General features: G+C 36.6%; 4 protein-coding genes across 7 annotated transcripts in view; 3 read left to right on the top strand and 1 right to left on the bottom strand.

Moving 5' to 3' along the window:
- Positions 1-8298: 8298 nt before the first annotated feature.
- mrpl43 (mitochondrial ribosomal protein L43) lies at positions 8299-9814 on the bottom strand. The gene is made up of 3 exons (XM_048170903.1): positions 9487-9814; positions 8961-9067; positions 8299-8794 (listed from the first exon to the last, which is right to left on the bottom strand). The coding sequence occupies exons 1-3, from the start codon at positions 9615-9617 to the stop codon at positions 8586-8588; spliced, it is 447 nt and encodes a 148-aa protein (XP_048026860.1). The 5' UTR covers positions 9618-9814; the 3' UTR covers positions 8299-8585.
- Positions 9815-9909: 95 nt separating this feature from the next.
- twnk (twinkle mtDNA helicase) lies at positions 9910-14488 on the top strand. 2 transcript variants are annotated; one of them, XM_048170901.1, is made up of 6 exons: positions 9910-10043; positions 10540-11903; positions 12151-12391; positions 12557-12664; positions 13080-13221; positions 13619-14488. In XM_048170901.1, exons 2-6 carry the CDS (start codon positions 10565-10567, stop codon positions 13946-13948), a joined length of 2160 nt encoding a protein of 719 aa, XP_048026858.1. In that variant the 5' UTR covers positions 9910-10043; positions 10540-10564; the 3' UTR covers positions 13949-14488. The 2 variants fall into 2 exon arrangements, with proteins under 2 accessions (XP_048026858.1, XP_048026859.1); XM_048170902.1 differs by having other exon boundaries at positions 10005-10067.
- Positions 14489-15192: 704 nt separating this feature from the next.
- On the top strand, positions 15193-18304 carry galk1 (galactokinase 1). Of its 2 annotated transcripts, none has more exons than XM_048171356.1 (8): positions 15193-15608; positions 16021-16210; positions 16523-16642; positions 16922-17057; positions 17170-17351; positions 17459-17609; positions 17814-17976; positions 18099-18304. In XM_048171356.1, exons 1-8 carry the CDS (start codon positions 15438-15440, stop codon positions 18168-18170), a joined length of 1185 nt encoding a protein of 394 aa, XP_048027313.1. In that variant the 5' UTR covers positions 15193-15437; the 3' UTR covers positions 18171-18304. The 2 variants fall into 2 exon arrangements, with proteins under 2 accessions (XP_048027313.1, XP_048027314.1); XM_048171357.1 differs by lacking the exon at positions 15193-15608 and adding an exon at positions 15716-15833.
- A 1372-nt stretch (positions 18305-19676) lies between these two features.
- llgl2 (LLGL scribble cell polarity complex component 2) overlaps positions 19677-23669 on the top strand; it is a 32207-nt gene continuing 28214 nt past the window's right edge. The window contains exon 1 of one of the 2 annotated variants that reach the window (XM_048170016.1): positions 19677-19897. The gene's annotated coding sequence lies outside the window, so the exon portion shown is untranslated. The remainder of the gene's footprint in view (positions 19898-23669) is intronic. The other variant, XM_048170017.1, reaches the window with a different exon arrangement.

Genomic DNA, 23669 nt, shown 5'->3' with positions numbered 1-23669 from the left:
CTCCATGTAAACTGCAAAAATGCGAATCTGTGAAAACGGTGGCGGCAGCCACATGCGTATTACATGATTAGTCTATCCACCTTATTTATCAATGTGGATTAAAGTATTTCTGTAAATGTGTGAGACTTCCAATTTATTAGCCGCTACACGGAAATAATAACAGACTTTATAAATAGAAAGACGGTGCACTTGTATTATTATGAATGGGAGAAAATGCAACGCACAATATGGCAGAATAAGTCCCGCTTCTAAATAAGAGCCAACCGCCAATTGGTAAAGTCATTGCATCACTGCAGTGGCCGTTAGAAGCTCCAGTTCCTCTAGGAACAATCTAACTTCCGTATTCTGTAAAACAGATCAGATCACTTCCGGTTTAGGTCTTTTGTATTTGCTTCATGAAAAAGTTGTTGTTTTATTCAAGATAACTTAAAAAGAGCATGCAAAGATGAGCATAACTGATGTCCCCCTCATATGCAGATTGATATTTAAAAGCTTTTTTAATTTTTCTTCTTCACACTAACGTTTAGATATTTAATAGAATAAAACACCTATAACAATGTGAACTAGGTAGTTTCGCTGATTACCTTTAAAGTCCATAGATATGCCGTCAGTTCGTTAACATTTTCTCTGATAAGCGGATGCAATGAAAACAGTTTTCCGGTTTGGTCATGTGACGTTCGACATATATGCTGCGTTCACATCACACCGTATTTACCGGAATCTTGTGATGACAACACATGACATTATATTCTGAGCTGTTCACGTCATCTGACTGGAAATTATGCGTTTCTATGGCACCACTATCAACGCCTAAATGAATCTACAGCGGTCAGGTGGTACAGCGGCAACGTGGTACACATGGGAGCTTTTAGAAAACTCCCAGCCTATAAGCTGTAATTACAAGCTCTACGAGGACATGAACACTTTTTACAAGCCAGAATCTCGTAATTACAGGAATTACGAGGTGTCGTGAACGCACCTATACCCTATAGAAATAGTCAGATGTGCTTAGTACTGCGCATGCGCGTTAGCTTGAACAAGCCTGAAAAATGTTTTTTTTTTTTTTGTCATGATTCAAGCGTTTAGAAACAAAATGAGACAGTTGTTGTCAGATTTCATTGGTGCTTTCAAATATGAAATTTAATTGAAAGGTTGGCGAACAGAAATTCAAAGAGATAGGAGCTGCACTTGCATGCCCAAGAGGCGTTTCAAAGATGGCCACCGATTGAGATGACTTATCTTAAAGGGACTTTAATAAGAAGAAGAATATCAAAGTGCAGTAAACTATAAAGTAAGGTGGATAGGTATGTGTGTTTGGTGCGAGTGCTCTGTATAAAGAATGCATATGCGCAGGTGTGTAATCTTTCTTTACTAAGTGACATCGCAAAATACTTAATCTGTCTGGCATGCGTAATACAGCCTTTTTAGTCATTCTAGCGGATCCGTTTGAATGGGATGGTTTTGATAACGTTGTCATCTGTACAAAGAAAAAAACTTTTCCATTTTTAGTACATCGTTGTCGTGTAAACATACCCTAAATGTTACAAAGTAACATTTAAAAAAAGTCTCTGTTAAGACTCATTTCTGTTGCATTTATGAGTCAGTACGTTGATGTTACATCAAAAATGCATTTCACTGATATAAATACATTAAGTCATTATACAAGGGTAAAACAGGCACTATTGTTCAGACGTTTAGGGTCAGTAATGTATTTTTTTTTTAATTAATTAATACTTTTATTCCAAGGATGAATCCTTAAAAAGTGTATCACAGTTTCCAGAAACATATTAAGCAGCACAATTGTTTTTCAACATTGAAAACATTGATTTCTGAAGGATCATGTGACACTGAAGACTGCAGTAACGATGCTGAAAATTCAGCTTTGCCATCACAGGAACAAATTACATTTTAAAACATTAAAATAGCAAACAGCTATTTTAAAATGTAATAAAATTTCACAATATTACTGTTATACTGTATTTTTTATCAAATAAATGCAATGTGAGCATAAGAGCATTAGGGACGTCAGATGAAAAGGTGTAAAAAGATACGAAGATAAACTTTTTTTTGTGGAATAGCGTGCACTGATGATTTGTTCACAATATTAACATGTATTTAAGTGCTGTATGCCTATGGTGTACTTCTAGTTATAAACTGTGATTCATCATGATTGAAATATTAGCTGTCTTTGTATTTGTGAATATCCACTGCCTTCCCTATAATCACACAGAACGATTTGCACTTAATATTTTCCCAAAGTTTTTGCTATGCTTACATGTCAGTCATGGTGTGTATTCGGGTGCATATTGGTTCAATGTTTTAGAGCTTATACTTACAAAATGAGATCTGATGTGTACATCCTATTAAAGCATTTATAATCATTATTACTGCTTCTGTATCTTGTGCACCCCTAAGGTTAAAGATCATTCTGCATGCAAGAAAGAAACCTCTGACTAGCTGTCACAGTAGGAGATTTTACCCAGATCCCCATCTGTATCGGGCCTGTTGGTATGTCCCCCTTGTATCCGTTACTTAGCAACACAGCTCTTAATTTAGAACTTTCTTTAATCCACATAATAGGTCAAGCTGGTTTTCACTGGGGAGAAAAGATGTGATCAGAGCCCTAGTCTCATCTGGTTGTAATAAATGGGACATAATAAATATACTTCTCTCTTGTGAACTGATTCATTAAAACATGGCTTACATTGATTAGATGCCCAGCCTCAGGTTATCTTGCTAGGTTACTACCCAGCAACCAATCCATCTCCGTGGAAACGGAGATGGATTGGTTGTTCCACCTTGCTGGTCAGTTGTTCTACCTTGCTGTTCGAGCTGCAGCCGCAAGAAAACAACTAAGCTTACAGAAGTCATATTGTGCACTAAATGTTACCCGTAGTGGTCCGTAACGTTTTGTTAACAGAGTTAACGGTAAAAAAAATGAAGTGCCAAAACTGTTGATACTGATTACAGCCAACATATTCTAATGTTCCCACCCCCAACCTGATCAAGGTCTGTGGCATACTGTGTTTACTGCTTTTTTGCCAGTAATACGTGGGAGTGAGAAAAGCATTTCTCCCATGTCCTTAAGCTTTGTGTCACTGTCACAGTAGATTAAACGCACACAATGCATGTCGGTTTCTCAGCTTCCGCCATCAACACGACTATAACCAACATAGATATTGAGGGGGAAACACTTCTTCCCTAATATTCTGATTAATAATCAACCAATAAGACTTTTTAATGGTTAATTCTAAAATGATTACATTCGTGTTCCACAAAATCAGAAATATGTGGTTACAGCCTTGCAATAGTATGATTTCCTATACTTTCTGACCCCAAATTTCTGTTCTGTGTAACAGATGCCAGTTGTTACCATTGTAATGGGCCTGCAAAATCATTCAATGAATTGACTTTTTTTTTTTTAAACAAAGATGAGATACCTTGACTTATTACTGAGTACTGACAAAGACTTATTCTGTCAAGAATAATTTTCTGTTTCTTTATTGGCATTAATGGTTCCATGAAGAACCTTTTGCATCCAAGCAAACTTTTATAGTGGAAAATGGTTCTTAGTTTATTAACCCTTTCATGCATGGATTATGATAACCATGGTCAGGATTTTTCCCCTACATGTTTTTATTGCTCTTAGGGCATGAAAAACCAGATTAGATTTTTTTTTTTTTTACCCAGTTTACAAAGAGATTTTCAGATGTCCATTTTGTTTTACCTAAAGAGATACTGTATTAAACATAATACAGTAATAGCACAGTAAAATTGTATGTATTTAACAAACCAATTAATAAAATGATATAAAATCATGTGAAAACTATCAAATATATACAAAAAATATAATACAGCTTCAATTATTGCAAACGCAATTGAGTTTGTTGCATTTGACCAGCAGAGAAGAACTTCATACAACAAGTTGAACTTTATATCAGAACATAAGGACCTGATTCCATCAAAGATCTCTACAACCAGTGAAGGTACAACTCTGTGGAAACCCAACTCACACTACAGGTGCTGGTCATATAATTAGAATATCGTGAAAAAGTTCATTTTTTTATTGTAAATTATTTTTAAAAATGAAACTTCATATATTCTAGATTCCCTACATGTAAAGTAAAACATTTCAAAAGTTTTTTTTTTTTTTTTAATTTTGATGATTAGAGCGTACAGCTCATGAAAGTCCAAAATCTAGTATCTCAAAATATTAGAATATTTCCTAAGATCAATCAAAAAATGGATTTTCAAAACAGAAAAGTTCAAGTTCTTTAAAGTATGTTCATTTGTACACTCAATACTTGGTCGGCAGCACATATTACAGCAAATGACTTGCTCTTAGCACAAATTAAAGCATCAGTGAAGTGTGGCATGGAAGTGATCATCCTGTGGCACTGCTGAGGCACTATTGAGCCTTCAGATCATCTGTATATTGTTGGATCGACTGTTTCTCATCTTTCTCTTGAAAATATCCCATAGATTCAGGGGTCAGGCATGTTGGCTGGCCAATAAAACACAATAATATCATGGTCAGCAAACCACTTGGAAGTGGTTTTTGCACTGTGGGCAGGTGCTAAAGTCCTGCTGGAAAAGGAAATCAGCATCTCCATAAAGCTTGTCAGCAGATGGAAGCATTAAGTGCTCCAAAATCTCCTGGAAGATGGCTGCGTTGACTTTGCACTTGATAAAACACAATGGACCAACACCAGCAGATGTCACGGCCCCCCAAATCATTACTAACTTCAGAAACTTCCCACTAGACTTTAAGCAGCTTGGATTCTGTGCCTCTCCAGTCTTCCTTCAGACTGTGGGACCATGATTTCAACATGAAATGCAAAATTTACTTTTATCTGAAAAGAGGACTTTCGACCACTGTTCACTGTCCAGGGCTGCGTTTCCCAAAAGCATCGTAAGCTTAAGTTGATCGTAGCTCCATTGAAACCAATGGAGCTACGATCATCTTAGGCTTACGATGCTTTTGGGAAACGCTACCCAGTTCTTTTTCTCCTTAGCCCAGGTAAGATGCTTCTGACGTTGTTTCTGTTTCAGAAGTGGCTTGGTAGTCCTTTTCCTGAAGATGTCCGAGTGTGGTGACTCTTGATGCGCTGACTCCGGCTTCATTCTACTCATTGTGAAGCTCTCCCATGTGTTTGAATCGGCTTTACTTGACAGTATTCTCAAGCTTGCGGTCATCCCTGTTGCTTGTGCACCTTTGCCTACCCAATTTCTTCCTTCTAGTCAACTTTGCATTTAATATGCTTTGATACATCACTCTGTAAACAGCCACCACATTCAGTAATGACCATCTGTGACTTACTCTCTTTGTGGAGGGTGTCAATGATTGTCTCCTGGACCATTGCCAAGTCAGCAGTCTTCCCCATTAGTGTGGTTTCAAAGAACAAGAGATACCCGGAATTTATACTGTAGGGATGGTCATTTAATGAAAATCAAATGTAAATATTCTAATATTTTGAGATACTGGATTTTGGACTTTCATGAGCTGTACGCTCTAATCAACAAATTAAAAAAAAAAAAAACACTTTTGAAATGTTTTACTTTACATGTAGGGAATCTAGTATAAATGAAAGTTTCATTTTTTAAAATAATTTACAATAAAAAATGAACTTTTTCACGATATTCTAATTATATGACCAGCACCTGTATATAGATAACGCTCATGCTCCCTCCAATCTACCAGAGTATGGTGATTTACCCTTATTAGCTGATAATTCTGATTATATTCAAAATGGACAAATTTATCTCTCCTCTCTGAGAAATCCTTAGACTGGAATCTACATTGATCTATTGATGTTTTCTGACTGTAGAAAAACTAAAACAGGTGTTTTTAAATCTCAGCTGAAATGAGCAGTGTTGGGGTAATGCATTACAAGTAACATGCATAAAGTAATCAGATTACTTTTTTTGTTGTAACGTATTACAAGTAACGTGCATTACATAATCAGATTACTTTTTGATGTAACTAGTATAGTAATGCTTTTCAAGTAACATGCTTTATGCAATCAAATTACTTTTTTGCCGTAATTGCAAATTACAATCTAATAGCACAAATACATTTATTTACAGCCAAAAAAGTTACTGCATATTAAAGGGTTAGTTCACCCAAAAATGAAAATTCTGTCATTAATTACTCACCCTCATGTTGTTCCAAACCTGTAAGACCTTAGTTCATCTTCGGACACAATTTAAGATGTTTTTGATGAAATCCAATGGCTCTCTGACTCCCTCATTAACAGCACTTTAATTACTGAAGACGAACGAAGGTTTTACGGGTGTGGAACGACATGAGGGTGAGTAATTAATGACAGAAATTTCATTTTTGGGTGAACTAACCCTTTATTTTCAAGAACAACAGTCACAGTAATAGTATGAAATGTAGCTGAAATATGATGCATAATGTCCAATTTAGCAGACAGATTATTAATCAAAATTTCCTCCCAATCTAAAATCAATACTTGCAAAATTTAACAGTGATATGACTCCTTAGATGTTATTTGATGTTACATTTTTATTTATTTTTTTATTTTTTTTACCTGAAAGAGTCTCCTAGGACAGTGGTTCTCAAACTGGGGTAGGCCTACGCTTAGGTCTACCCCTGGGGGGACGTGAGGTGACAAAAGGGGGTACGCGAACAAAATGCTAAGTAGTTCATTTAACTCTACCATACCTTAAAACAATACTATAACCGAGCATGTATTTCTAACTGACGTAAATCCATTACATGTAATCAAATTACCTCATCTTTTGCAGTCAAAACTGACTGCATCCACAGAAGCAGCATGGATATGATTGTCGAACATTGCATCTTTGTAAAAGTGGGCATTTAGCACTTACTCGCATGAAGAAAAAAAATATAGACACAGATAGTGGATTGATATCGATTTAAGACGCAGACTTTCTTCGATACAAAAACATACCTTGTGTGAGTTCTTGTGTTTAACGAGCAAGAATGCAATATTGTTCCCAAATATCCACGACTGCAAACGTGACACTATTATACAACAGGTCAAAAAAACAAAACGTACATTTTAAACACAGTACTGTCAGTATTTACTCTATTTTACAACGAAAAAATATTTCTAACGAAAACCACGGCAGAACTACAATGCGGCTGCGGCTTTGAATGAATCGTGAGAGTCAATGATTCATTCTCAACCTCTTGCTTCGTTACTGAATTAATGACTCGATGACTCACTCATAAAAACAGTGACATACTGACGGTTTTAGTTTAATATTTATAAGTATCGCTTCGTTTTACCATCATTGCATATTTCTCTATTGAATAGTTTTTATTCAAAACATTATTTATTGTATAAAGTTATTCATAAAGGTAAAAACACACACTGGAAAATCAATTTAGGGGGCAAATATTGTCACTTAAAGGGTAAGTTCACCCAAAAATGAAAATTTTGTTATTTATTACTTACCCTCATGCCGTTCCACACCTGTAAGACCTTCGTTAATCTTCGGAACACAAATTAATATATTTTAGTTGAAATCCGATGGCTCCGTGAGGCCTCCATAGCCAGCAATGACATTTCCTCTCTCAAGATCCATAAAGGTACTAAAAACATATTTACATTTGAGTACAGTGGTTCAATATTAATATTAAAAGCGATGAGAATATTTTTGGTGCGCCAAAAAAACAAAATAACGACTTATTTAGTGATGGCCGATTTCAAAACACTGCTTCATGAAGCTTCGGAGAGTTACGAATCTGCTGTTCGGAGCGCCAAAGTCACGTGATTTCAGCCGTTGGCAGTTTGACACGCGATCTGAATCATGATTCGGTACATTGGTTCATAACTCTCCGAAGCTTCCTGAAGCAGTGTTTTGAAATCGGCCATCACTAAATAAGTCGTTATTTTGTTTTTTTGGCGCACCAAAAATATTCTCGTCACTTTATAATATTAATATTTAACCACTGTACTCACACTAAGTGATTTAAATATGTTTTTAGTACATTAATGGATCTTGAGAGAGGAAATGTCATTGCTGGCTATGCAGGCCTCACGGAGCCATCGGATTTCAACGATCCACTAGAATCCACTCTAGTGTTTGATATGCAACTATGCCAATGCTTACGCAAGAAAATGGCTTTTAATTAACTATGCACTGTAATGACCTATGTGTGAAAGGGTTAAAATGTACACAAAGAAAAAAAATTGTTCTTTTAATAACTTTTCACTGAAAGTCTTTTGGGGAAACAAACATTTTGAAAAAAGCTTGACATCTAAACTAGTGTAATAATGTCAAAATAAATCAGGAAAAAAAGCATTTTAGGTTCAAAACTTTATTTCCCAATGGCAACAGTTATATTTCTCAGTGGATGGGCATCTTATAAGGAATTTAATTGCTGTATAAACTTTATCAAGCCATAATAATCTGTTGTAATTCATCAAACAGAAAGTATCTTTAACAGTCCAGTAACAGTTCACTGCTTAAAACATCTAAATTATCATAGTACTGTTGAATTTGTGTTGATTTTCATGCTGTGGCAGGAAGTTCACAGCTCATCCAACAGGTCAGCACAGCAATCTGGAAATAAATACAAAGCAAAGTCCTTATTTTGTCTGTTGGCCCACTGGCTCGATGCTGGGGGGTCGATTTGTAAAGGGGTGCCACTGGCCCTGGATACTGGGACTGTCTGTGTGGAAGGGTTTTCGAATGCGGATGATGTCCAGTCCTGACTGGTTAGACATCTTGGTTATAAGTTCGGCAATTTGCTGCGACGTTTTGTTGGTGATCGTCTCCTCCTTCACATTACCGTTCACTGCATAGATCAAATTAAAACAGTGAGTTCACTGGTATTTAATATAAATATTTGACAAATTCAAATTGTATAAACATGTAGTCAATACTGCAGGAAACAACAATATGGTGAACCTGTAAGCCTGCAGATTAAAACATAATAAAACATGACAGAAGGTCAGACTTACAATATTCGGCTACTATTTTAGGAATTCTGCAGGACTGAGGAGAGATGTAAATCACAGTTCCTGGGTTATTTTTGGCAAAATCCACCACACCTTCCTCAATGAAATCCCTGGAGGAATATATATCATTAGAAATAAATAATTTACAATAAGCGACACAAATTATGCACAATGTCAAATGATCTCACTGAAACGTGGTACTTAAATTACCTCAAAATATTTGTAACAAACTGTATTACATATACTAAACAACATTTAACATTAATTTAAAAAAAAAATGTAGGATTTCAAATAAAAAAATAAATGTCACATACTTACATATATAAATATTCACATTATTCTATCATTAAGCCCCAGACAATTTACATTTTATTTCTGAATATTAAGACGTTATATGATCCATTATGTTATATTATCTCGGACATACTAACTAAAAAAATACAACAAATAATCAGATATTCACTGTCCATACAACGTGAATATTCTATGGGTAGTTTATGTACACTGTTATTATACATGATAAACCCACCTGACTCCTAAAGAGCCCTGTCCTTTCTTTGAGAAGATCAGAGATATTCGCTTTAGCTGACAAACATAGCGACCCACTCCATTGTGAAGAACGCTTTGTAAAAAACGACTCGGTGTTCCTCGAGCAGTCATGTCCACCTCTTCAGAGTTCCTACATTCAGTTCAACTTACTCTCTGATTGCTGTCAGAATTGTTTAGAGTAATTTTAAATGATTATATTTAGAGGACAGCCTACAGAAGACATGTGTAATGTCAGGTACGTTACAAATTGTCGTCCGGGTGGAAATAGAAGCTGCGCATCAGATGTGACTGAAATATACCTTTGTATCAGACAGAAAGTTCCCAGCAACTTTATAACAAATTATTTGAACGTGACAGCTTACTTATTTATAAAGACATGTTTATTACGATTTGAAGCTTCACAGTGTAATTCGCTTTGTTTTGACACACTACGACAAGAGTTTCATGTTTCACACGGAAGTATTTTGGAGTTCGGACCTCGTGTTTAGTGGGACATGCAGACACATGATAACAGTTTGGCGCCCTTCTTACTGTTTTGTAAGTTTATGTCAAATGTTTACGGTGCGTTTCTTGGATATATATCCGGCCAATGTTTCTCTTCACTGGCATTATTAATTTTATGGATACACATATATAATTGTTGAGTTATAACGTTAGGGGTCATGCATATACGGTATACAGTTATTTTTGGTGACGCTTTATAACAAATCTAATCAATAAATCCGTAGTAGTTAATGTGCATTCATTGTTGAGTTTCGTGACATTTGCAAAAATGCATTAATGATATATGTATATATATATATATATATATATATATATATATATATATATATATATATATATATATATAATTGCTGTTATGTAGTACATTTTCTTGATCCCATCTAATTATCTTAATATTTTGATATTCTCAGTTTTAAATATTGAAATAATTTTATCACAATTTCACAGGAAAGTTTTTTCTTGTTTTGTTTCAGCCACATTTTTTTAAACTGCATATTGTAATTGTGCAAATTTTCTACAATCAATGCAGGTCTGATGTCCTGAATTAACATCAAATGTGGAGGAGCAGGTTTCTCAGGGGGGCAGGCTGTCTCTTGCTGGGGACGGGCTGTAGTCCTTGTAAACCCTCTCATCTTCCTCCCTGGAGATATCTGTCTTTTTACCAGCCATGCTTTAAGCCAGTCCTGCAGAACTCTTTTGAAAAGCGATTAAGACCCCATGTTGCCTTATATTTCTGCAGAACATTGAGAAAAGATGCAAAGTCTATCATCGATTTCCCTGTCCAGCCCCTAACAGTGACTGATATCAAGCAGTATCTTCGTTCTAAAGATATACCTTTCCATGATGGCTACAGCTGCTTACATGCTCCTAGTATTTTTCTGGAACCAGTACCTGAGGGATCTGGAAGAGAGAACTACTCGCTGTTTATCGATAAAACCACCGGACAGTTTCTGTGTAAAGAAACTTTAGTGGAAGGGAGCTGGGAGGACCTCCAGGATTGCATTGAGGTGATGTTGAATGAGGGTCAGACGTCCATCAGCCCTAATGTGCTACTGGGGTTTCCTGAGAGCTTGGAGGAGCAAGAAGAAAGAGAGATGGAGATGAAGGAGGTGCAAAGAATATGGAGCAGCTCTGTGCCTTTTTCTGACCTCCTGGAGGAGGAAGTGCAGCTTGTTAAAACCATGTTCCAGATCGGTAAACTCACCAATGCCACACTGAAGAAATTTGGGGTCAGGTTCTTCAAACCCACCAAGAGTTTGGTGTTCCCCTGGTTTAGTGGACGTGACTCGAGCCTCCGGGGTGTTAAATTGCTTTCTGCTGCCATGAAAGATGACAGACAGGTGGTCTACACTGAAGCCACGGTTCCAAAAGTCTCCAGGTACCACAACCTTTTCGGCCTGCCTTTAATAGGACGGAAAGATGGTGAGGTTGTGCTCACGGGACGTGAGGTGGACAGCATGGCAGTGAGTCAGGCTACCGGTCTTCCGTCTTTGGCCTTGCCGCGGGGTGTAAGCTGTCTGCCCCCCATCCTCCTGCCTTATCTGGAGCAATTCAAGAAAGTCACACTGTGGCTGGGGGGAGATATGCGCTCCTGGGAAGCCTCAAAAATATTCTCCAGGAAACTTGGACTGAAACGCTGCTCTCTGATTCGGCCAGGGGAGTTTCAGCCGTGCCCCAGTGAGGCTTTGGCCCAGGCCAGGAACTTGGTGCGAATTGTCAAGGCTTCCATCCCTGCTGCCCACAAGTCCATTGTGTCCTTCAAACAGTTACGGGAGGATGTGTACGGGGAACTGGCTAATGTGGAGCAGGTGGCTGGGATACAGTGGTCTCGATTCCTTGAGCTCAATCGAATCCTTAAAGGTCATCGCAAGGGGGAGCTGACAGTTTTTACAGGTACAGTCAACACAGGATTGCTTTGTATTTCTTAATTGCACTCTAAAAATTTTTCTTCAAAAATGTATTATTTAAATATTAAATAAATGTAAAAATTAATATTTATAATAATTATTATTTTTATTATTATATAAATGTGTAAAATATAAAATAAACAAAAAAAAATATGTGCATAAATATTATATAAACAATAAATTGACATATATAATTTTTGTATTTATTTTTATGTGTATATTTGTATATGTAGGTCCCACAGGCAGTGGAAAAACCACCTTCATCAGCGAGTGTGCTCTAGATCTGTGCATGCAGGGTGTCAACACATTATGGGGCAGCTTTGAAATCAACAATGTGCGCCTGGCCAAAATTATGCTGACCCAGTTTGCCAGGCAAAGGCTGGAGGAGAACCTGGACCAATATGACATGTGGGCTGATAAGTTTGAGGACCTGCCTCTCTACTTTATGACCTTCCATGGACAGCAGAACATCAAGTAAATCATTGCCATACTTTTGATTGTAAATAGGTATTATATTGCAAGTCTTATGGATTTTTAATATAGCTGTTATTTAAAAAAAAACACTGGAATGATTTTGATATTTTCCTTTTGTTGAGGACCAGCTTCTTATCATGATCTGCTATTTTTGTCCCTGTGCAGGACTGTTTTGGATACCATGCAGCATGCTGTTTACCTGTATGACATCAGTCATGTGATCATTGACAACCTGCAGTTTATGATGGGCCAAGAGAACCTGTCTCTAGACAAGTGAGGCAACAATTTTAATATGCTATTTATTCAGAGCTCCCATGGTCCTGAAATATAGAGGAATTTCAAAAGTGTGATTACCATGCTTGGAAAAGTCATGGAAATTAATGAAATCTTGAATAGTTATGGAAATTCTATATTCATTATTCATTTTTCTAGTTATACTCCGTTATCATATTATATATTTCTTCAGCTTGATTTTTTTTCTTTCTGAGTCAGATTTCTATAAAATGATTTTTTTAAGTCCTCCTTACCACTTAATCAGCTAATTACAATTTTCCCAAATATGTGGGAACATTTATTCATAATTTAGACACACACACATATATATATATATAATATATATACACACACACACACACATGGATTACTACTAATAATAATGTATTCTTACATATGTTTTTTTTTTCCTCAGATTTGCAGTACAAGACCACATAATTGGAGCCTTCAGGAAGTTTGCCACAAACAGCTGCTGTCACGTGACTTTAATTATCCACCCTCGGAAAGAAGAGGATGATAAAGAACTGCAGACAGCATCCATTTTTGGCACAGCCAAGGTTGGTAGATAAAGAACATGTTTGCATGTTTATTCCTCTGCAACTTTAGTTGAGTAAACGTTTACAGATTTTTACATATATATGCTTAGTTTCCATTTATATATATTATACATATATAAATATACTTTTTATGTAGTAAACTAACTTAAGGACTTGTTTAGTAAGATTTTACCAGAAAAGGTTTTAGAATTTGTATGATATGTAAATATAAAACATCTTATATAATGTTAACTGCTGTATTTTTCTTTTTGTTTGGTTTTTATTTTTATTGTATTAATGCAACTCTTGTATTTTTTGTAATGAAGATAGCCTCAAATTATGACATGGCTTTAAAATCTAAACTACTACTATTATAAGAACATCTACCAGGTCTAATGTATTGTTTTCCTCATGTCAGGCCAGTCAAGAGGCAGATAACGTGCTCATCCTTCAGGAGAAGAAATTGGTGACATGTCCTGGCCGAAGGTCCCTTCAGGTGGCCAAGAACCGCTTTGATGGGGACGTGGGGATCTTTCCCTTAGAATTTAATAAAGCCTCGCTTACCTTCTCTCCTCCTGTGAAGGGAAAGCAGAAAATTCGTAAGGTGAAAGTGGACAAGAATAACAGCACGGAGGAAACCGAGGAGTTTGAACTCAAAGAAACAAGTGAGAAACCTGTCAAGCCTGCCAAAGCCAAGACCTCAAAGACAGTTAAGGGCTCAGCAGCAGGAAAGGGTTCCACAGATTGAGAAGGAAATAATCACTAGCTCAGAGAATTCATTATTTGCATGAATTCAAATTAAACGTGTGTAATACATGAAAATGTAATATTATGATGTTAACAAACTTCATTGTTTATAAATTTGGTTCTGGATGGATTTGTGTAAGTACATTTGGTTAGCAATACGTCCTGTTGTCTCACTGTATAAAGGAGTAAATAACACTCAATGAATGTTAGTATTTTTAGATCCTCTTAAAGATTATGCAATGTGTTTATGCATACACTGATGTTTTATATGCACCAAAATGAAACACATTATTTTGTTTTCAAAAATATTTGATGGCTTTAATAAGGGTTAAAGCTCTTAAAATATGATACAAGACCCTAAAGCTGCATTTGTAGGGATCGTGCCATACGTTTCATTAATGTAAATCCATTTTATGGATTATGTCCAAAAATGTAATGTGATCTATTTCTGTTTCATTGTAACAGTTACTGTAGGAGAAAAGTGTCACAAATAATAAGCTATTTAAAGCCTGTGAAAATTGTTAATAAAGTGTTTTGTAGATAGTTCTGACAGTTGAATGTTATATATATATATATATATATATATATATATATATATATATATATAGATATATAGATATATATATATATATATAGATATAGATATATGAAAACATAACCCTCAATGAATGTCTTTAAAATGGAGCTTTAATTAATGTTTTATTGATGCCTTTAAATATATGAAGAGTCATCAACGCAATAACTTGTATCTTTCAGTGTGGTTTCATAAAATATAAACTAAAACCTTTTATTTGAATGTCCAAGCACATGTTATTATAATTCTATCTTGGTCTGTAATGAAATTTCATGGATATTTGCCTTTTACAGTTTTTCTTACTTACAGTTTTTCTTAGTTTTTTTTTTTTTTCATTCAAAGAACAATAACATACAGTATGTCAAGAAATAATATCAAAAAGGAAAAGAAAAAAAGAATAAATTACAACAAATAAAACAATGCCAGGGGGAAGTAAATATAAAAGTTCAAAGCAAAGATAGAAAATATGCATATATATATATATATATATATATATATATATATATATATATATATATATATATATATATATATATATATATATAAATAAAAATCAAATGTATTATAAAGTTCACAAGCTATCAAAGTTCTTAAAGTTTTCTTGTTTAAAGAGTCTGATACTGATGGGCCTTTTTCTTACAGTGTTTGAACAGCACCTCGCCTCTGCAGCGTGTTGGGAAACGTGTCATATGACTTTTTGAACCAATCAGGACACTTCTAGGAAGTATCTGAACCTGACTTGCTGGTTTCTGTTCTTTTACATGAACTTTATGGATTAATTCAGTTTTACTCACCTTATGTCGCTTATTGTCTGCTGTAAATGAGTTGCTCCGTGTTTTAAGTTGCATGGCTTCAGCTAACGGGAATCTGTCAAAAACAGAGAATTTGTTTTTCACGTGAAGTATATTGCGCCACAATGGCAAACATCTGTCCAGTTAAAAACGTTGCAGATTTAGTTTCTGAAGCTCGTCGTGTGTACCGGGAAACATTTGACGGGGATGATGCAAATGTTGCAGTTTGCGCCCCAGGACGTGTGAATTTAATCGGAGAGCACACAGATTATAATGAAGGATTTGTCCTCCCAATGGTAATGACACTTTCATGACTAAATCCTATTTAACAGCAAGTGTTGGTAAAGTATAATAATAAATTGAGCCTTTGATGAATTGTTGTGATGACGTTTTACAGCGTTGATTTGATCGGATCATTTAAATCAAACTGTTCGAAAGAACCGATTCGCGGAAATGAATCAGAATCCTCAGCACTGATGCATCAAATTTAAGACGTGTTGTTTCTTTGTTTGGTATGCTAAGTACGTTATCCTGCACAACTGATATCTGAACAATGGAAAATGGATTGTCCTTTTACATCCTTGATGATACTTTCTATTGTAGCTAAAAGATTGACAAACGTGGTCAATTAATACTCTCCTCATTAATAGGAATTAGTGATAGGAACAGAACAAACATGTTTTCTGATGTTAGTTTGAATGGTTGCAGGCCTTGCCTATGGTGACGGTTATGGTGGGCAGCAAAACTTCTGGCCAGAAGTGCTCTGTTTTAACTCTGACTGAAGCTGCTGATGAGCCCAGGATGGTGGACTTTGATCTCCCAAATGAACTGACCCCACTTTTAAGAGGGCAGCCAAACTGGGCCAATTATGTAAAGGGAGTTGTACAGCACTACAGAGGTAATCTTTTGCAATCATTTTTGTCTATCTGGCAAAAAAAAAGAGGGAAGTAATGAGGACGTGTGCATTTAGTCTGTCTCTAGCAGGAAATGTGACCCTAGGGGCCCATGCTGAGAGTTCATCTTTGGACTAACTTTTTAATGCAATGTTTCCAATACTTGCAGAATAGTTGCTGAGCACACTGTTGTCTTAGATTGAAAGTAATCATAGATTGAATATATACTGAAGAATGCAGAATGGAGTATGCATGCATTTCTAAACTGAACCTGATCCAGCCTAATAGTATTGCTGTCATGTCTTCTCTTGACACAGCACGGCCCGTCCCTGGCTTTAGAGCTGTAATAGCCAGTAGTGTGCCACTAGGAGGTGGACTCTCCAGCTCAGCCTCACTTGAAGTGGCTGTGTACACCTTCCTGCAGCAGCTGTGTCCAGGTAATCACTTCTGTCTGTCTCACAATTTTTAAATGGTCTCTGTAAATTTTCCATACATTTTTTTCCATTGAGAAATTGACTTACTAATACCATACAAAGCATTTAAAGGGTTAGTTCAGCCAAAAATGAAATTTCTGTCCTTAGTTATTCACCCTCATGTCATTCCACAAGACCTTCATTCATCTTCGGAACACAAATTTTTACAATATTTTACAATATTACTGTTTTTTTGATCAAATAAATGTAAGCATGGTGAACATCTTTTCTCCCCCTGCACAGATGATGGGAATCAGGTAGCAAAGGCAGTGGCCTGTCAGCAGGCTGAACACACTCACGCTGCTGTGCCCTGTGGCATCATGGACCAGTTTGTGTCTGTTTTGGGTAAAGAGGGCCATGCATTACTCATTGACTGCAGGTAAGTAGATTTGCTAATCAATGTTCTTCTGTCAGATTAGAATGAATCAGTTGTATTTAGTTCAAAAATAATGTCAAAACATTTATTACCAAAATTGAATGCAATTTTTCAGATCTTTGGAAGCCACTGCTGTCCCTTTAGCTGACCCTGGACTTGTAATCCTGATCACCAATTCCAACGTTAGACATACGCTCACAGGCAGCGAGTATCCCACCAGACGAAAACAATGTGAGGATGCAGCAGCCATTTTGGGCAAGAAAAGTCTGAGAGAGGCTACTTTGCAAGATTTGGAGGGTAAGAAACAGAAAGATTTTAACCAGGCACCATAATGTATGTCTTTAATCAAGGTCATTTCATAATAAAATATACATATTTTGTAAAAAATCTGAATTTATTCATAGCTGCCAAGGATCGACTGGACAGTGTGACGTACCAACGCGCACGTCATGTGATTGAGGAGATCGAACGCACAGCGCAAGCTGCCGAGGCACTCAAGAGAGGCGATTACAAAGAGTTTGGGAGGCTGATGGTGGAGAGCCACAATTCTCTTAGGTAAACATCTACAGTCGAAGCAAGATTTTCATGTTGGAAGACTAACAGAAGTCAACTCCTTGAAAACATCCCAAGATTAGAAGTGCTTTTCAGTGACTGAAATGTTGTTTGCTTAACCCAATTGTTTGATAGGTGGGGGTAACTGCCGGTTAAATGGCTTTTAATGATGCATTCTTTGACTGGGGTTTATATTGTTTGTCTTAGGGATAATTACGAGGTCAGTTGTCCAGAATTGGACGAGCTGGTGTCGGCCGCACTGGAGGTGGATGGGGTGTTCGGGAGTCGGATGACAGGGGGAGGGTTCGGTGGATGCACAGTTACTTTGCTTCAGGCTCATGCCACGGAGAGAGCAGTGAAACACATTCAGGTTTTTACAAGTTTAAGATCCTCTGTGAATCTTTTGACAATTTCATCCAAAGAAATTACTGGATATTTTAAGATATATGATTATTTGTAACTTAGTGCTATACTTTTTCTCTGTATTTACAGGAGAAATATCATGGATCTCCAACTTTCTTCATAACTAAACCATCAGAAGGAGCTCATGCTCTCAGTCTATGATTTTTAACCACTGATTTTTTTTTTTTTTTTTAAGTTCTTGATTTTCACTGTAATTTACATTTTTATCACTAATCATTTTATACTAATCCAGTGTTGAGGGTAACACATTAAAAGTAATGAGTTACATAATCAGATTACTTTTTCAAGTAACTAGTACTTTTTTACTTTTACTTTTTCAATTTACAACAAAATATCAAAGTTACTTTTTCAAATAAGTAACACAAGTTACTTTTTCACATTTACTGACTGGCAGCTCTCCTGTCCCCATGTTGAGAGAAATAAAGTGCAGAGGAGTTGTGTGCGCTGTGTGTAAACATGATGGTTATTGTAGTTTTAGACTAAATGCGCACATGCATTTACTCATCTCACTTGCACAAAAACATTCAGTATTCCTCAAAATGAATCAAATCAGTAAAATGCAATCTCAGAATTGTATGCAAACCTGTAATAATTAACTATAGTAAATTACACAAACATACTTTATGTATTTAATCTCATTTTATTAACCAATGACTTTGGTTCTGACCTAATTCAACCATACTATTAAGCAGAAATGACTTTAGATTAGATTTAGAAATAAGAGTGTTGAACATCCTTCTCCTGTATCCTATTCTTCTTTAATCCAGAATGGCATCACAGCTGAAAGGTTTGTTTGAGCTGCGCCCTCTACTGTACAGGCATAGATATGCATTTCCTTCAGCCTTAGGCTTATTCATTTCGCTTTTGGTGTAAAAGGGCCTTAACATTTGCCAAAAAAAACAAACAAGCAAGCCAAGCCCAGGAGAGAAAAAGTAACGCAAAAGTAATGTAATGCATTACTTTTCATAAAAAGGAACTAAGTAACACAATTAGTTACTTTTTAGGGAGTGATGCAATATTGTAATGCATTACTTTTAAAAGTAACTTTCCCCAACACTGTACTAATCAGAATCAGCTCTCTCCAATCATTGCCACAAATGTTGTGAATATTATCAGTACATACATTTGTCTTACATCTGTGTATTCTTTACAGTCTTGCATTCAGAAGCCCAATTCCCACAATGATTAATGTTTAAAACAAAGAGGATTTATGTAATAAAGCAATTATGTAATTAAAAGGAATTGTGTTTGAAATATTTAACCAAAACAAGATTTTAAATAATTTGTTGAAACTAATTTGATTATACTCAAAAAATTGAAAGCTGAATTAGGTGGTAGTTTTTAAGTGTTAGCATAAGTATATCAAGCAATATGTATATGTATGATGTGTGCTATTATACTTTTCTGTTGCATTGCAGTAATGTGAATGGGGTGGGTGTGTGCTGCTATATTATCTTATTTATTTGCTTATATATTTCTTATATGTGGAGCTCAGGTGTTTAAAATACACTTAAACAGCATTTTATGATGCATTGTTTTTATTGTAAACAGTGTTAGTGGGTCATAGAGATTGTGCTCTAATGAGTTCTATAGTGTGTGCGCCCCCTGCTGGCCGCATACTGAACTGTCCCGGAAAGCGTTGTTCAGGGAGGAGCCAGAGCGCAAATCAGCAGTAAGCGCAGCAGGAAACACTTCACTGATAATCCTCCACCACTGTGTCCATACACAGACCTCGAAGCCGAGGTAAACATAATTCTAGGCTGTTCTCCTTCACCGCCCGGTGTGGTTTTCCCTCTTCACCTCAGGATAATTGAGTAAACCCGCTTGAATCGTGGACAGTGCCGGGACATCAGGCCGCGGTGAATCAGGTGAGTCCTGCCCGGGCCCGTCGACTGCTGTCCGGCCACAGGTGTTTCCACTAACCGACTGTATGGATGTGTTTCAAAACGTACTAGGCTGCCTAGATTGCGAATGCACAGATATTCATGTGATACCTAGACATGCTATCTAGACAAGAAGCTCACTAGGTTTTAAGATAAAGTCAGTGAATTCTAACTTCCAGCTCTGTATGAACTTAACATATGTTATTATAATGGAATGGGCTGCTTACTCTGTCTGTTTACACACCTCATCTTTAATCTGTAGTGTAATCTCTTCTTTTGCGTTTTGAGTGTCATTCAGGTAACTAATAAATAACCTTCAGTCTAAAACCGAAACCAACACCTATTCCTGACCGTGTTCTCTACTGTTGTCCTTTATTATCATGAAACGGCATCCTTCTGAAAGAGAGAACAGAGAATGTATTGTTAGGTCTCTGGTTACTATCTCTCCCGTGCTGTTACTATATTTTCAGTGGCTTACAAGTGTTTCAATGGATTTGACCATTTATTTTGTTAGTGAGAACTTTTTTTTAGGTATAATAAGAGTATTCATATTTCTATTTTTATATTAAAACAAGTTAAGTGATTGTTAAACAGTGCTTTATGATACTTGACCTGCTGTGAGACCCACTAAAGGGTGCTATTATTAAGTAGGCTGGACAATAAAGAATCAATTAAAAGGTGTGGGTTTTGTAGAAATACATTTGGTTCTGGGCAGCGTCATTATTTGTCTATTCAGATCAGAGGCTATGGTGCTGCACCTGGGTTTGAGTCTAAAGTTAAAGTGCTTTGGCAAAGATTGGTTGTCCTTGGCATAGATTGGTGAATGGCAGGCTGTCCCACCGGTCTGACAGGTTGAGAATCGAGAGTGATAAAGCCTCCGCCTCTCATGTTGCTTCACACACAGCCATGTTCCTGATGTCCTGTTTCTCTCATTTACAAAGCGACTAAAGTTGAGTCACTTACCTTCATGGTTAATTTGTGTATTAAACATATTGTTCACTAGCAATTGTGCCATACACAATAGGTTGATTTTGGACTGTTGGCGTCACATGTAATTAATCTTTTCTTTCAGAAGCCGCTTGTAATGTATGGCTGTATTGAGCTTTGGCCCTTTAGGAGAGCCAATGCAAAGTACTTGTGCAGTGTGACCTCAGATAACACATATAAAATTGTGTTAATGCACCTGACGAACTAGACTTCGTTTCAAACCCGTCATGCTTGTGTTGACACAAGGATTGACCTGAAATACACGTCAGAGACGGATACCGTGTGAAATGGAGAACAAAGCACATTTTAGAGAAAAGTGTCAATCGCACTACCATCTAAAAAAGTACAAAAAAAGATTTTATTAACTTTTATTAAGGATGCATTAAAATTACATTGATCAAAAGAGACAGTAAAGACCTTTATAATGTTGCAGAAGATTTCTATTTCAAATAAATGCTGTTCTATTCATCAAAGAATCCTAAAAAAAAATATATATCAATTTCCACAAAAATATTAAGCAGCACAATTGTTTTCAATATTGATAAGAAATGTTTCTTGAGCACCAAATCAGCATATTAGAATGATTTCTGAAGGATCATGTGACACTGAAGACTGGCGTAATGATGCTGAAAATTCAGCTTTGCCAGCACAGGAATAAATTACATTTTAAAATATAAAGAAAACAGTAATTTTCAATTTAAATATTTTACAATACTACTGTTTTTACTGTATTTTTGATCAAATAAATGCAGCCTTAATGGTGAGCATAAGAGACTTCTTTCAATATCATTTAAAAATCATACCAACCCCAAACTTTTTATCAGAAGTGTAGAAATTGACTTGTTTGATACCTGTTTGGTTATTTTATAAGAAGAACGCTCATGTTCTTGCTCATTCGCATGTCCAAAGTTTCATATTTTAAGTATTTGTGCTCCAGAGAACTTGAACTTGTTGCAGTCGGTTAATGAAGAGCTACAAATAATTGTTGACTGTTTACATAAAGTACTATGTCTCTGTATTTATCTTTTACCTGACTTGATACCCGAGCAGCTCATGTCCTGTTTCAACTGCTACAGATTTATCAGTTTGAGACGTTTGGGTGTAAATGTGGTTTTATGCTTCTTCGTGGCCCTTCTCAGAGAAGACAGGAAAGGCTTGAGTCTGGGGACTGACATCCTGTGGTGGGCCACACCCTGCAGCCATAGACAAGATCTTATTTTTGCGTTTTTACCAAGAGGAAGAGAAGGTAAACAAGGGCTTCTCACTTCCACAGCAACAAACGGTTGGCGTGGGTGATAGCATGCAGGGAGAGATCAGCTTTACAATGACCAATAAGAATGAGAGGAAGTTCATCCAACACTTCCTCATCCTCTTCAGCTGTTCTTTTTTTAAGCGCTATGAACTTTTGTCTTCTGGATGTCTAACTTGGATGGACATTTTTGAACAAATAAAAATGCACCATCTATGATCTAACCGCTGGTCATAAGTTACTTATTATGGACTTTGTTATATTGAGTAGCTGGCTGCGATATCTTTTATGACAGTATTGACTTCCTCAGAATACACAGGCCCGTGGCCAGTGCTCTGTTGTCATTATGCATGATATTTGTATATAGGGTTTTCACAGTAACAAAATTTCAGTAGTCGGTACCGGTACCAGTAAAATGTTGTGGTTTTCTGTAACAATTTCGGTACCAGAGCAAAAATATTTTGTTCCATTATCTCTCATCTATTGGTTATCACTATCACTGTCATTTTTTTTTTTTAATTCAATTGCGCATTTAAATATGGTTGTTAATCCAGAAACTTTGCAGTGTACGTAGCAGCATAACTAAACGTGTATTCAGACTGTGAATGGGTAATAAAAAGAAAGCAAGAGAAGAGCCTCCCTTTTTAATCACGAAGGCTGTCAGTCTCTAAAGCACAAGCTCACTGAATTCTGCACTTTTATAATTAAAAAGCTGTCTTAATTATTCAATGAATCGCTCATTTACATCTTGCTTACACTTTGAAAGTATTCTCGAGCGTGCGACTCGCGTTGAACAAAACCTTGTGCATTTTCAGCGGTGTTCAGCTGATTCTGACTAACTTACTGACTAGCACCTCTTATAGGCGTTTGCGTTCATGTGCTCAACAGATATGATTGTGATTGGCTACGGTACTCAACGCTTGTAAAAGCACACTGTAGCACTCAAACACGAGCGAGAGAGCTTGAAAGCAGCGTCTATCAGCGGGTAACGAATATGCCCAGTACTCCGTACTACCGTTACTGCAGAAATGCTGGTACCATCAACTTTTAAAAAATTTTTTTTTTTGGGACTCTATTTGTAGATCAAATAAGGGGCCGATCACATATCACGTCTAAAAACGCATGGAAAGCATGGCCGCATCGCTTTCTTCTTCTTTCCAAAGCGCTTACGCTCCAGTGGTGTCTGTCGTTGCTATGCAACCATGAACTGCGCTCTCCATGATGATGAGGAAGTATCAGCAAAGGATAAAATGATTTCTAGCCCTTGCATTAGCTTTTCTACTAGATATATTTATGGTATTTATATATATATTTATGATACATTTATTTGTTACGGAAAGGCCGAAGCTGATCGGTTGGTTCTTGTCACATGACCTGCGGTGCGCTTGCGCATTCTGAAAAGTTGATGTTTTCATCTCGATGCGCCTGGAAAACGCACCGTATGTGCGTCGTGACCGGGTGTGTGTCATACTAGGGCTGGGCGATATATCGCATGCGATTGTCACGTGCATTTCGTCAGTA

Source organism: Megalobrama amblycephala, linkage group LG20 (assembly GCF_018812025.1).
Source record: "Megalobrama amblycephala isolate DHTTF-2021 linkage group LG20, ASM1881202v1, whole genome shotgun sequence".
Classification (NCBI taxonomy): Eukaryota; Metazoa; Chordata; class Actinopteri; order Cypriniformes; family Xenocyprididae; genus Megalobrama; species Megalobrama amblycephala.
Note: the sequence above shows the minus strand (reverse complement) of the source record. Positions and strands in the feature narration are given on the sequence as shown.

Bases quoted from the DNA above. Each gene is read 5' to 3' on its own strand.
- twnk (XM_048170901.1), top strand. From the start codon at position 10,565: ATGTGGAGGAGCAGGTTTCTCAGGGGGGCAGGCTGTCTCTTGCTGGGG. The intron at 11,904-12,150 runs GTACAGTCAACA...TTGTATATGTAG, and splicing joins GGAGCTGACAGTTTTTACAG to GTCCCACAGGCAGTGGAAAA. The intron at 12,665-13,079 runs GTGAGGCAACAA...TTTTTTCCTCAG, and splicing joins GAGAACCTGTCTCTAGACAA to ATTTGCAGTACAAGACCACA.
- galk1 (XM_048171356.1), top strand. From the start codon at position 15,438: ATGGCAAACATCTGTCCAGTTAAAAACGTTGCAGATTTAGTTTCTGAA. The intron at 16,643-16,921 runs GTAATCACTTCT...CCCCCTGCACAG, and splicing joins CCTGCAGCAGCTGTGTCCAG to ATGATGGGAATCAGGTAGCA. The intron at 17,352-17,458 runs GTAAGAAACAGA...ATTTATTCATAG, and splicing joins TACTTTGCAAGATTTGGAGG to CTGCCAAGGATCGACTGGAC.
- mrpl43 (XM_048170903.1), bottom strand. From the start codon at position 9,617: ATGACTGCTCGAGGAACACCGAGTCGTTTTTTACAAAGCGTTCTTCAC. The intron at 9,068-9,486 runs GTGGGTTTATCA...ATATTCCTCCAG, and splicing joins CAGGGCTCTTTAGGAGTCAG to GGATTTCATTGAGGAAGGTG. The intron at 8,795-8,960 runs GTAAGTCTGACC...TGATCTATGCAG, and splicing joins TAAAATAGTAGCCGAATATT to TGAACGGTAATGTGAAGGAG.